The sequence below is a fragment of the Cucurbita pepo genome, chromosome LG02 (genome assembly GCF_002806865.2).
Source record: "Cucurbita pepo subsp. pepo cultivar mu-cu-16 chromosome LG02, ASM280686v2, whole genome shotgun sequence".
Classification (NCBI taxonomy): domain Eukaryota; kingdom Viridiplantae; phylum Streptophyta; class Magnoliopsida; order Cucurbitales; family Cucurbitaceae; genus Cucurbita; species Cucurbita pepo.
This window is the reverse complement of record NC_036639.1, coordinates 4,697,147-4,709,538: the sequence shown is the minus strand read 5'-3', so window position 1 is coordinate 4,709,538 and position 12,392 is coordinate 4,697,147. Positions and strand designations below refer to the sequence as shown.

The following is a 12,392-nucleotide window of genomic DNA, read 5'->3' as shown; positions in this document are numbered from 1 at the left end:
CTATTCTATTTATCTTGGTAACAATCTGGTTTCTTGGAGTGCCAAAAAGCAACCTACTGTCTCACGCTCCAGCTGTGAATCTGAGTATCGTGCTCTTGCCACAACTGCTGCTGAACTTCTTTGGGTTACGCATCTTTTGCATGACCTCAAGGTCCCTATTTCACAGCAGCCCTTACTCTTATGTGACAACAAAAGTGCTATTTTTTTAAGCTCTAATCCCGTTTCTCACAAGCGGGCCAAACATGTTGAACTAGATTATCATTTCCTTCGAGAACTTGTTATTGCTGGCAAACTTCGCACACAATATGTACCCTCTCATCTCCAAGTTGCTGACATCTTCACAAAGAGTATTTCTCGACCTCTCTTTGAATTTTTCAGATCCAAGCTTCACGTTCGTTCAAATCCGACGCTCAGCTTGCGGGGGGTGTTAAGGATAGTTGATCGTTCATTATAAGGCAAATATCTAGCATTCATTTATTATTACGGGTTACCATATTTGCCTTACATTACGGGTTACCATATTTGCCCTCTTATTAAAGGCAAATATATTGCATTCATTTATTATTCTTTCCTTTTATTACTATTTCCATATTATTTGTAATTTACCATATTTCTGTATCCTGTAAAAATAAATGAATGNGATTAATCAAACATTCACACCTTCCCCTAGTAGATGCATTTTAAAGTCTTGAGGGGAAGCTCGAAAAGGAAAGCTTAAAGAGAACAACATCTACTAGTGGTGAGTTTGGACTGTTACAACTGTGATAGCACATGAAAAAAGCTTTTAGCAGAGGTAGAAGCAGGGATTATTAATAAGTTTAGCTTAATGTATTAAGCTTTGGACAAAAAGGGAACAACATCTAGTTGAGCCTCATATTTATATATGGGTCAATAAACATGAGGCTCCAACTAAATAATATTGACCCATATATAATTTATCCCTCTCTTGCTTAATATTTTTATTTATTAAAAATGGAAGGGTGGGGGCAGAAAAGGACAAAAATTACGGGGGAGGGTGGCTGGCTTATCCATTCTATTTGTTAAAAAATTATTAATGAGATCTATTTATTTATTATTAAACATAATAAGAATATACCACATTAAAAAAAAAAATGGCAGAAAGGAGAAGGAAAGGGGAAAAGCAAGCAGGGAGGGTGAAATAAAAAGGATGCAAAAAGAGAGATTTTAACCATATAATAAACTATACAAGCGTATACATTAAAAACAAAACAATATAAGATAAGCTTATATGACATCATATTTAGCGAGTTTTCAAAAATTTAAATGAGAAATTAGGTTACCGAGAAAAAGTCAAAATGCGTAAAGAAAGAATCATAAACTTTTTATTTTTTAGATGGGGCCTAATTTGTTTTATAAATTTTCAATAACTCACTAGGTCTCCCGCTACGTAACCTTATTATCAACTAATTTTAATAATCAACAAAAGAATTTTAAAAAAATGTCCTAATGTAATTCACAAAATAGAAATTCTTACACAATAAAGGCTAAATTGAAAGGGAAAAAATATCTTACCACTAAAACTATATTAACTTTAATTAAATTATAAGGGTTTTCGAATCAAAGTTTTATTTATGATTTTTGAGAAAATAATGTATGAAAATAATATGTCTCAAAATCAAATAACTAGGTTTAGTGTTGTATGAAAAACGTTATTAGAATTTCATATAAATAAAATATTTTTAACAATTTTATTACATTATTTAATTTTAGATAATTAATTATTGTTAACTATTTTATTTTTATTCATGGACATCAAATTTTAGGTTTTTGAGTTTATTTTATAATAAATCTTAATAATTATTCTAAAAAAATAATTTAAATAAAAATTATATAAACTTTTAATGGTAAATATTTAGCCCAATCTTATATTTCAAAAATTAAAATAAGGTTGCAAAAGAAAGAGAAAACACTAAATATAAATAATCTAAAAAATCATATTTAGAAGAAAAGGAAAAGAATAGGTAAAAAAATGAAAATAATCAAGATAAATAAATAAGTTGAGGAAGAAACCATACAAAAGAAAAAAAATAATAATAACAAAAATAACAAAAAGAAAAAAGAAAAAGTATTAAAATAAATTAATTTTCCTTCCAAAAATATGTGTTTTATTAACCCATGTCATTGTCCATCTCAACAAACCACCCCCAAAGAATTAAAATATGAAAAAGAAAAAAGAAAAAAAATTTGTCGATAAAGAAGGGATAAGAAAATTTAAGGTTGGTCTAAATTGCAAATTTAACAAATAAAAAATGTAATTGAAAGATCTTGCAGGGCCCTAAATTTAATCCTCTTTTGACCTTATCCCATTTTTTTCTCCATTATTTTCGAGCAGGGCATTATAATAATCACCACCGTAATGGAAAAAACTATATATATTGGATTCAGTAACAAAAAGAGAAGACTTACCTTTCAATGCAAACCGCCCTGGTCTTTCGGTTGTTGCCTTGGCTTCATCAAATTAAGAAGCTTTAAAGCTTTTCAAACGTGAGCTTCTTCTCCACAGACACGCCACTTTGAAGCAATTTTTTTTTAATGACAGTTGCTTGCCGGATGTCATCTTTAGATTCCTTTCTATCCATTTCTCTCCTCTTTTGATATCACCAACTGCATATAGATTCAAAAAAGTGAAGAACAGGAAGAAAAGGAAGAGATTGAGATTGAGATAGATTACACGCAACTTATTTCATAATTCAGCTAATCTATCCATCCATTGTTGTTCTTAACAATTTTGAATTTCTATCCATTCTTGTTTTTTTTTTTTTTTTTTTTTCCTATTCCAGCAGGCGAAATACCTAACAAGACAAAGTACTTAAGTATGATTTGGGGAATTTAAACGGGACGACCTGAGAGTTCATCTTCTCATCAGGAATTCAAACTTTTCCCCATGAGAATCATTCTGATTTGCTCTCTGATTATTCAGTTCTTTACTAATTCTGAATGTCTAAGCAGAGCTGAGTTTCCAGATGGCTTCGTTTTTGGAACTGCAGCATCGGCATACCAGGTAAGGAGGGATTTGTGGCTACTTTCATTGCTTGGTTTCTATGAAACAATAACATATTCTATGGCAGTTCGAAGGGGCTGTAGATGAAGGAAATCGGGGTGCCAGCATATGGGATACATTTGTGAAGGAACCAGGCAAGTTAAAATTTGATGGAACACTTTTTTTCTATTTTTACGACAGAAGACTAGTTTGAATACAATATAATTCATACTGGTAGTGAGTAAATTTCTATTTCTTTTGGTGCATTGTTTAGGAAGAATACTAGACTTCAGCAATGCAGACAGGACAGTTGACCAATACCACAGATTTAAGGTGAAGACAGAGAGAGAGAGAGAAGTAAATAATGCATTAATGCCAAACCAACTGTGACATATAATAATGGGAGGATAAACACCTGTCATACTTGAGTTCATTTATTATAGTCATTCTATGATTCCCATTCTTATTACTAACTAGATGTAAATTATGTTCTTATTATAGGACGATATACAGCTGATGAAGGATATGGGCATGGATGCCTACAGATTTTCAGTCTCATGGCCAAGAATCCTTCCAAGTAAGAAACAGTTCAAGTAATTAAACCAACTGCATTTCCTTCCCAACAATATATCATTAACTGCCTATGAGAAACTATCAACAGATGGAACAGGAAAGCCAAACCCAGATGCAATAAACTACTACAATGATTTTATAGATGCTTTGCTAGAAAAAGGTCATCTATTAAATCATTTCTCAGCATTCAATTTTCCATATGGTAATATATCACTGAAGTGGGTTTTTCCTTTTAACAAGGAATTCAACCTTTTGTAACTCTTTACCATTGGGATCTTCCACAAGTCCTTGAAGATGAGTACGAAGGATGGCTGAGCAGAAGGATAGTGTAAGTACAACTAAACCAGATGATATACCAATGCTTGGAAATGATGATCAGTTGATAACAAGCTCAATTCCTTGTAGAAAAGATTTTGAACATTATGCTGTTACGTGCTTCCAAGCATTTGGAGATAGAGTGAAGAACTGGATCACTTTCAATGAACCCCATGGCTACTCAATAAAAAGCTATGACCTAGGAATTCAAGCTCCTGGTAGATGTTCTTTTTTGGGTCATATATTATGCAAGAAGGGAAATTCATCCTCTGAACCATATATAGTGGCACATCATATTCTCTTATCTCATGCTGCTGCTTATCACAGTTACCAAATTCATTTCAAGGTACTATAATATGCAATTTTTAACTCCAGAAACTTTGAAGAACGTAAATAAGCCATAAGTAAACTAAGAGGTTAATATGTTATGTTTTTTTGTCTACTAGAAAAGACAAGGAGGTCAGATAGGAATAGCATTAGATGCCATATGGTATGAACCAATATCTGAAAATGACGAGAACAGAGAAGCAGCACTTAGAGCCCTTGACTTTGAACTTGGATGGTAACTGCTCATCTCCATTAATTAAGTGATTGCACTTACCAGATATTGAATTTCAAGAATTTGATGGAACAACCTTGAAAATTTTCAGGTTTCTTGATCCAATTTTCTTTGGCAAATATCCTCCTTCAATGAGAAGGCTTGTGGGGGAAAGACTACCAAAAATATCAGGTGTAACTTCAAAGTTCCTCACAGGGACACTGGATTTCGTTGGTTTGAACCACTACACCTCCTTGTATGCTCGAAATGACAGGATTGGGATTCGAAAACTGATATTCAATGACGCCTCAACAGATTCTTATGTCATTGCTACCCGTAAGCTTTTAAGCACAATTTTATTCTCCATATTCATATATTTGCTCAAAAAAGTTTGCAAATTGTACATATACGGCTATAAATAAAAAGTAGAAGGTAATCGATCTTTATTCTACAAATGCTCTATTGCAGCACACAAAGGTGTCACTACCATTGGAGAAAGAGTATGTCTCAAACAAGTCTGGATCCCAAGAGGTTCTCTTGTATATTTTAATTGAAGTGAGCTGATACAAACATCCTTTTCCAGGCAGCTTCCCGCTGGTTACACATTGTTCCATGGGGAATCCGGAAATTGGCAATTTATTTGAAATACAAGTATGGGAACCCTCCAGTGATTATAACAGAGAACGGTGAGTAATGATAGTTTCAAATTTTGAACTAAAAAATTTCACAAAATGACACAAGTTTCAACTCGTTCTGACAGGAATGGATGATCCAAACAAACGGTCCATACCTTTGGAAAAGGCATTACAGGATGATAAGAGAATAAGCTACCACAGAGATTATCTCTCAAATCTATCCACTGCCATTAGGTGATAACAACTCAAAATGCTAATGATAATCCTTTATTAAATGAAATTTCACTGGATTGATTCAACAACACTAAATCTTTTGGCATCCTTAAATAAATCCAGGGAAGAAGGCTGCAATGTACAAGGCTACTTCGCGTGGTCGCTGCTCGACAACTGGGAGTGGAACATGGGATACACCGTCCGATTTGGACTCTACTATATTGACTACAAGAACAATCTCACAAGGATTCCAAAGGCATCCGTTCAATGGTTTAAGAGTATGCTCAAATCAGAAGACAAACAGATGAATCAAACTTGATTTATTCCTCACACTCTTGTAACTATTGTATACTCATATCAAGCATAACAATGTACACAATATGTCAAAACTGAAATTGAATAAATGATACAAAATGACGAAATAGAAAGATAAAAATTGTTAAAAGACACGGATTAATCAACTTACCGTACTCGCCATTTCCGACTCTTCAAGAATGCAAATCGATTTCCGGTTTAGCTGAGATTGAAACGATCGAAGAAGAGAGAATTCAAAATGAATTCGCCTCGGCATGAAACTTGCAGATCGGATATTCAGGAACGAATTTCTGACGAAGAAAGTAAGAGGGAAAATGACAGGCTCTGCATTTGTTATAAATGATAATGGTTGGAGTTGGGGAAAATCGGTTAAACTAAAAGAAAATTATAGGAATTTTTTTTTAATTTTTTAATTTTTTTTTTTTTTATCAAATAACTCTGAGAATGATCATAAATTTATAATCAATAAATATCTTCTCATTGTATGATACTTTTTTGGAGAAGTCAAAATCAAAGTCACGAGAACTTATGGTCAAAGTGGATAATATCACATAAACTATCAATTTTTTTATGATATTTAAACATAACTTTTAAACTCATAGTTAAGATATATGTCAGTTATCGTTTAACTAAGCTAATTTTTATCATAAAATTGATCCTGGCCCAGGATGAACGTTGCCGGCATGTTTAACACATACAAGTTGAACAGGAAGTGGTGTTTTCAGTGGCGGATGGGTGAGTAACGTGTAAGAACTTGCCCTTGGGAGGGGAACAACAGTTGGAAATGGTTGTTAATACCCTGGACGCTGAGGTGCAAAAGGAGGAATCCGCCCGGGGAAGGGCTCACGTCTGATTAGCTAGTTGGTGAGGCAATAGCTTACCAAGGCGATGATCAGTAGCTTGTCCGAGAGGATGATCAGCCACACTGGACTGAGACACGGTCCAAACTCTACAATTTTTACTCCAAGATAGATTTCCAATGGGGGACGGGGGAGTAACGTGTAAGAATCTGCCCTTAGGATGGGAACAACAGCTGGAAACGGATGTTAATATCCCGTACGCTGAGGAGCAAAAGGAGGAATCTGCCCGAGGAGGGGCTTGCGTCTAATTAGCTAGTTGGTGAGGCAATAGCTTACCGAGGCGATGATCAGTAGCTGGTCCGTGAAGATGATCAGCCACACTGGGATTGAGACACTCTGCAATTTTTACTCCAAGATAGATTTGACTTGAAAACACGTAGACAAAAAAGTATTGATATTTAATTATTTTTGTTTTTTTTTAAATTAGAATTTGCCATATTTGAAAATATTACCTGATTATTGATTTTGTGCCATATTTAGACTAAATTTTATATAAAGTTTGATTCAGTTAAAATTCGTTTTTTTGATATATTCCTAATTTACTCGACGGTAAAATCAGCGGGTAAATTTAACAAAAAATTGAACATATAAAAAATAAAAGAAATTATAACACGTGTTGAAATATAATTTTTTTTTTTTCTTTCTATTTTTAATAATAAAAAAAAAGGGTTTAAAACGAACTGAACCAACCATAAAACTCACCGGTTCGGTATTAACCGGACATCGAGAAATCTTCATGGAACTCGTTAAAACGCAGGGGTTCGGTTCGGTCCGGGCCAAAATAGAATCGACTGAACCGAACCGAACCGTTAGCACTCCTTCCCGGCGCTGCGTTTCTCTCGTAGAATTACAACTTAATTCAATGTTTGGGGTTACGAAGAAACCCCTTTTCCCCTTTTAATTCCCCACAAATTCTGATTGCATACAGCCAATGGGGTTTTCTCGTCTCTGTTTCTCTCGATTCAGAAACTAACAGCAGCCCTCATACTGCTCAATAGATTATAGGAATAAGAAACAAAAACCCCCTTTTTCGTATTTGAGTTATAATCTACAGCATCCCTGATTTCAGGTTCTTTCTTCCCCTTCTTAGCTATGAAACGAGGATACTCAGAATCCCCATCGGCGTCTTTGGGGCCACCTCAATCCAGATTCAAGCACAACCCAGAAGGTGCAATTCTAATTCGTTTCGTTATATGGTTTCAATTCGTCTGCCAATCGAGTTTTGCACTTTTTGGATCTGTTTTTCTTTGTGGGTTTGACATTTAATTTCATGTTGCTTCATGATTTCCAGTGGAGTTGCTTGAATATGTATAGTTCGTTGTATTTGAAGTTTGGGATTACTGTAATAATGGTTCTGGAGTTCTATTTTTTAGGCGATACTGAGTTCTTAGAAGATGAAACCACCAAAATTTTTGCTCGGAAAGTGGCTGATCATTACAGTGCTAGGACAAATCAGACTTTGGAAGAGCGAGAGGCTAGTGTTATCATCCATTTAAAAAAGCTTAACAATTGGGTATTTGTTGTATTTTGAAAAGTGTACAGTTGAACCTTATGTTTGATTCTCGATCCTTTATCATTTTAATGGTTCGTTCATGACTTGTTCTCATTGGATAGATTAAGAGTGTCTTGGTTCAGCTTTATGCTCGTCGAGGAGATGCCGTTCTCGACCTTGCCTGTGGCAAGGTAATAAGTCTCCTTAATCTTCAAGGATTGCTGTAGTTTGCTCTTGTGTTGAACACTCTTCTTTTGTACTTGCTAGGGTGGTGATCTTATCAAATGGGATAAGGCCAGAATTGGATATTATGTTGGCATTGATATAGCTGAAGGATCAGTAAGTGAAATTCTTGTTAAGTTATTCATTTTGAAGTTGTTTCCGGAGTACCTCGGCTCCATGAGTGTTTATAACCTTTTAGTTGAATACTAGACAATCCCTTTATTTTCTCGATCATGGGCCTTGGTTAAGTGTGTTGTGCCTGTGACGAAATCATGTGTCTAAGGTTATTATGGTGTTGTGTTGCAGATAGAAGATTGTCGTACTCGTTACAATGGTGACGCTGATCATCATCAACGTCGTAAAAAATTTTCGTTTCCAGCCCGCCTCATATGTGGAGATTGTTATGAGGTAGTAGAACTTAGACGAATTAGCTAATGAATTGAAATCCGCTCCCTTTTCTGTGCATACATTCTTGATTTCTATACTGTTGAGCTTTTCAATTGTAACGGTGACTGCCTTTATAGTGATGTTTCCAAGTCAGCCCTGTTTGAAAAATGGATCTCACAGTTAACCGTTTGCCTAATATAGTGTGAATATGATTACGATTATCATTGAACACTGTTCGATTGACTTGCGAATTTGGCCTTTTAGGCAAGGCTGGATCATATCCTAGCAGATGATGCTCCATTCGACATTTGCAGTTGCCAGGTGAGTGATATTAGTGATTTATGCCCTTCTCGTTAGGGTAAAGTAAACGGTTTTTCGGTTTGGTATCTACTTTCCGCTATTAGATCTTTTGCAATTAACATCATCCAAACCGATTAAGGAACAATGTAGATGCAATCAAAATATGAGGCACATTGATGGTTTTTCTACCCATACATGTAGTTCTTAAAGAAAAATTTATGAAATTGGATAAAAACCAGAAGATTCCTTAAGAGTTTATCTGAACAAATTCTAAATCTTCCATTGAAACTAAAAACTGCAGTTTGCATTGCATTATTCTTGGTCTACTGAGGCTCGTGCACGACGCGCCTTGGCCAATATATCAGCTCTTCTCCGCCCAGGAGGTATTCTAATTGGAACCATGCCAGATGCTAACGTGATCGTCAAAAAGCTTAGAGAAGGTATTTTTCTTGTTTCGACTTTCCAACTTTCATCTCTCATAGGCAAATACCATTTCTGTCCCAAGCTCTTCTACGAATGACATAATATAGTAAGATTTTGATTGTATTGATTCATCTAGCAATGAAAATATTTGCTCCAAGTAACAACGAACTATGAACTTGGCGGAGAAATGGGCTGCGTTGTACAAGTTCAAGATTCGCCTTGCAGATTTTAATATGTTTTTGTTGTACATTGGTTTCTACATGTTGTCTCCAGTCACCATTCATACCCCCATGTTACTTACTATTGAAGTTAATATGTTAGTATGAAGAGATTTGCTTGCTACCTTCCCTTCACTTTTTGGTTGGTTTGCGATGAATTGCCATGAACTCCTCTGGTACCCGACTCGATAAATTGTGATGTGATTCAATGTGGTTTCCTGTTTTTGAACATACAAATGTACATCTCTTCAGACCAATGATGCTTCTTCCGTTGTAAATTTGCAGCTCAAGGCTTGACGTTTGGAAATAGCGTCTATTGGATACGCTTTGATGAAGAACATGCCGAAAAGGTGGAAGACGACCCCTTTGTTTTGTAATGAATAATTTTATTCAGTAGTTAGATTGAATTGAAATTGACAATTACTCGTTTTTGCTGGTTCAGAAATTTAACGCTTCCAGCCCGTTTGGTATAAAGTACTTGTTTCATCTAGAGGTACAATATCTAATATATGAGTGTTGCAGGCCTTATTATATAGCTCAATTTCCTTAGAGGTGTGGTTGTTCATGGCCAAAGGCTATGTTTCTGTGATTTTGGTTTTATATTGAAGGTATCTTCCTGTTGCAGGATGCTGTTGATTGCCCTGAATGGATCGTCCCTTTTCATGTTTTTAAATCATTGGCTGAAGAGGTAACAACTTATTTGAATGCTCGAAGTCTCGCAACGCTAGAAAACTTGACAAATATTTATATCGAAACGTTTTATTGTCTTCTCACTACGAATATATCTCTGTTTAGTTTCTGCAAATGAACTATCACATGCAATTCTGCGTCGTTTACTCAAAAACTTGTTTCTTCGAACTAATAAATGTGGTATGAGCAACTCGAGTGCATGTTCAAGTCTCTTCAATTTTTCGTTGAGTCTGGTTAATTTAGAGTGCTTTTATTGTTCTACATCATTCTTTTATTGAAGAAGCATTCTGGTCCCTGTTGGAATCAACAAAAGGGGATGGTTTGTTATTTGGGAAGTGATTGAGGAGACATTACTGGAGTATATGGGGAACCGAACCAGTCATTTCCGAAGGCATGTCGGGCCGAAATAAGATGGGAAGATTTTGTAGTACAAGTGATTTTCCTCCAACCAAGTCATAAAATCTGAATTCTGTGGTTTCTGTGTATAAGGGGATGAAATTCCAACCTCAGTCTTATTTGTTTTGAAAAGAAATGTAGGTTTTTAAGCTCGAACGGAATTCATTGATGGTAATTCGAGCTCTGAAGAGGACGGGGGACGGCAGGTTGTTAAGAGGTCCTGGTTAAAAGGGAAGGTGGCAGAAAATTGGAAGTCTTTTATGAAACATAGCAAGACTTATGTGGTCAAAGGTTATGGTGGTTGGGTTACACTCTCCAGAGCTTACCTCTACTAAGATTTTGTAAGCTCTTGGGAATTACTTTGGGGAATTCAAAAGATGCCCTTTCTCCGACTCTTGGTTTGAAACTTTGCTACCACATGATCTTTTTGGTTTCTTCCTGCTGAGGTCGAGTTTATGTGTAATGGAAAAAAAGTGAATCTAATTTGATCTTTAGGCTCTGTAGCTACTTCCTCAAAATGTAGTTGAGCTTCTTCAATCGATGATGTCTTAAATCCAAATCCAAACACGGACCTGGAGAACAGACAATTAGTTAGTTACCCCTTTGTGCGCTTCCGGGAGGCCAAGGGATTGGATTTCACCTATGATCAGATTAGTAGGCTAGCATAGTTGACTTTTTTCGTGGTGGTGTTGAAAGCAAATTTGGAAGTAGGCCTCGCTTTTCAGAGTTGCTCCCAGCTCACACTGTGGTGGAGGAGGTGTCGTGAAGATCTAGGAATGTGAGCAGTGTGAGCAGTATGAGCTGAAAGGCTCCCATACTGTTGGAGGGCAGGGGGCATAGATCCTAGGATTGGTAGTGTTTTAGAAGATGAATCGACAGGGACGATTCCTTTGTCGGCGGCTCTTTAGTGTCATGGTTTTGCTTCTAGGATTATTGTCTGTTTCTCCATTGGGTGCTTTGTTCTTCATTGTTTAATTTGGTTTCTTGTATTCTTAAGAGTTCCTTTTTGGTTCCTTGTTTGTTGTGTGCGCTTTTCACTCCCTCCTATTGCAGTTTTTGTTTCTCTAACTTAAAGTTTGTTTCTGGTTCAATAATGTGCAGTATGACTTAGAGTTGGTTTTTGTCAAGAACTCACATGAATTCGTGCACGAGTACTTGAAAAAACCCGAATTCGTGGATCTAATGCGACGGCTTGGTGCCTTGGGTGATGGCAACCAAGATCAAAGTAAGTCTTTGCTGCAACTTATTAGCTCTAGAGGAGCTTTTCGATGTGTGGAAATGTTCATTCTTACCTTGACGAACGCAGGCACGTTATCTCCAGACGAGTGGGAAGTGGCATATCTCTACCTTTCATTTGTCTTGAAAAAGGTATCACTTAAACACCCATTATATGGTTTACCAGTTGATGTCGTCGGGTTTCCTTAAGTACTGATGGCAAGTTTCTGTTCTTTTATCAGCGAGGCCAACCCGACCGAGCACATGCACCGAATAGACGAGACAGAGGGCAAATGCAAATAGCAAAAGGGGACATAATGTACATAACTGACCAGTAGTTCACCAAAGAGCCCTTTCCTAAGCTCCCCTGGAGAATGGCAAGGGTCTTGGCTAAGTGGAAGCAAGTGAATCATCCCCCAAACCATCGTTTTATAACCTTTTCTTTCTTACTGTAGAATACTTCTGCTGATCAATTTTGTATCTTTATAACAAACAATAAAATGTAAGATTGAACAGCCTTGCAGCTTCCCAGAAAGCAAAAGAAAAGACCAATTATTACAGTAGAATAACTTTCACCCTTAGTTTTTGTTCAAGCTGAG

At 36.1% G+C, this 12,392-nt stretch overlaps 2 protein-coding genes and 1 long non-coding RNA gene across 4 annotated transcripts; 2 read left to right on the top strand and 1 right to left on the bottom strand.

Moving 5' to 3' along the window:
* Positions 1–2,273: 2,273 nt before the first annotated feature.
* On the bottom strand, positions 2,274–5,969 carry LOC111785818. The gene is made up of 2 exons (XR_002813713.1): positions 5,742–5,969; positions 2,274–2,625 (listed from the first exon to the last, which is right to left on the bottom strand). It is a non-coding gene; the product is annotated as an uncharacterized LOC111785818 (long non-coding RNA).
* Positions 2,803–5,724, top strand: LOC111785804 (putative beta-glucosidase 41). Of its 2 annotated transcripts, XM_023666187.1 has the most exons (13): positions 2,803–3,022; positions 3,090–3,156; positions 3,276–3,334; positions 3,503–3,578; positions 3,663–3,734; positions 3,815–3,902; positions 3,980–4,235; positions 4,336–4,451; positions 4,540–4,763; positions 4,896–4,927; positions 5,011–5,113; positions 5,188–5,296; positions 5,399–5,720. In XM_023666187.1, exons 1-13 carry the CDS (start codon positions 2,906–2,908, stop codon positions 5,592–5,594), a joined length of 1,515 nt encoding a protein of 504 aa, XP_023521955.1. In that variant the 5' UTR covers positions 2,803–2,905; the 3' UTR covers positions 5,595–5,720. The 2 variants fall into 2 exon arrangements, with proteins under 2 accessions (XP_023521955.1, XP_023521963.1); XM_023666195.1 differs by lacking the exons at positions 2,803–3,022; positions 3,276–3,334 and having other exon boundaries at positions 3,087–3,156; positions 5,399–5,724.
* Positions 5,970–7,320: 1,351 nt separating the features above from the next.
* Positions 7,321–12,371, top strand: LOC111788570 (mRNA cap guanine-N7 methyltransferase 1). The gene is made up of 13 exons (XM_023668942.1): positions 7,321–7,618; positions 7,824–7,963; positions 8,065–8,133; positions 8,210–8,281; positions 8,471–8,572; positions 8,816–8,872; positions 9,153–9,291; positions 9,778–9,842; positions 9,935–9,985; positions 10,118–10,180; positions 11,680–11,803; positions 11,885–11,946; positions 12,036–12,371. Exons 1-13 carry the CDS (start codon positions 7,543–7,545, stop codon positions 12,129–12,131), a joined length of 1,116 nt encoding a protein of 371 aa, XP_023524710.1. The 5' UTR covers positions 7,321–7,542; the 3' UTR covers positions 12,132–12,371.
* The last annotated feature ends 21 nt before the right edge of the window (positions 12,372–12,392 follow it).

Excerpts from the sequence above, each read along its gene's own strand:
- LOC111785804 (XM_023666187.1), top strand. The coding sequence starts at position 2,906 with ATGAGAATCATTCTGATTTGCTCTCTGATTATTCAGTTCTTTACTAAT. Across the intron at positions 3,157-3,275 it reads TACATTTGTGAAGGAACCAG|GAAGAATACTAGACTTCAGC; the intron begins GCAAGTTAAAAT and ends TGCATTGTTTAG. Across the intron at positions 5,297-5,398 it reads AATCTATCCACTGCCATTAG|GGAAGAAGGCTGCAATGTAC; the intron begins GTGATAACAACT and ends AAATAAATCCAG.
- LOC111788570 (XM_023668942.1), top strand. The coding sequence starts at position 7,543 with ATGAAACGAGGATACTCAGAATCCCCATCGGCGTCTTTGGGGCCACCT. Across the intron at positions 10,181-11,679 it reads TTAAATCATTGGCTGAAGAG|TATGACTTAGAGTTGGTTTT; the intron begins GTAACAACTTAT and ends AATAATGTGCAG. Across the intron at positions 11,804-11,884 it reads TGATGGCAACCAAGATCAAA|GCACGTTATCTCCAGACGAG; the intron begins GTAAGTCTTTGC and ends TGACGAACGCAG.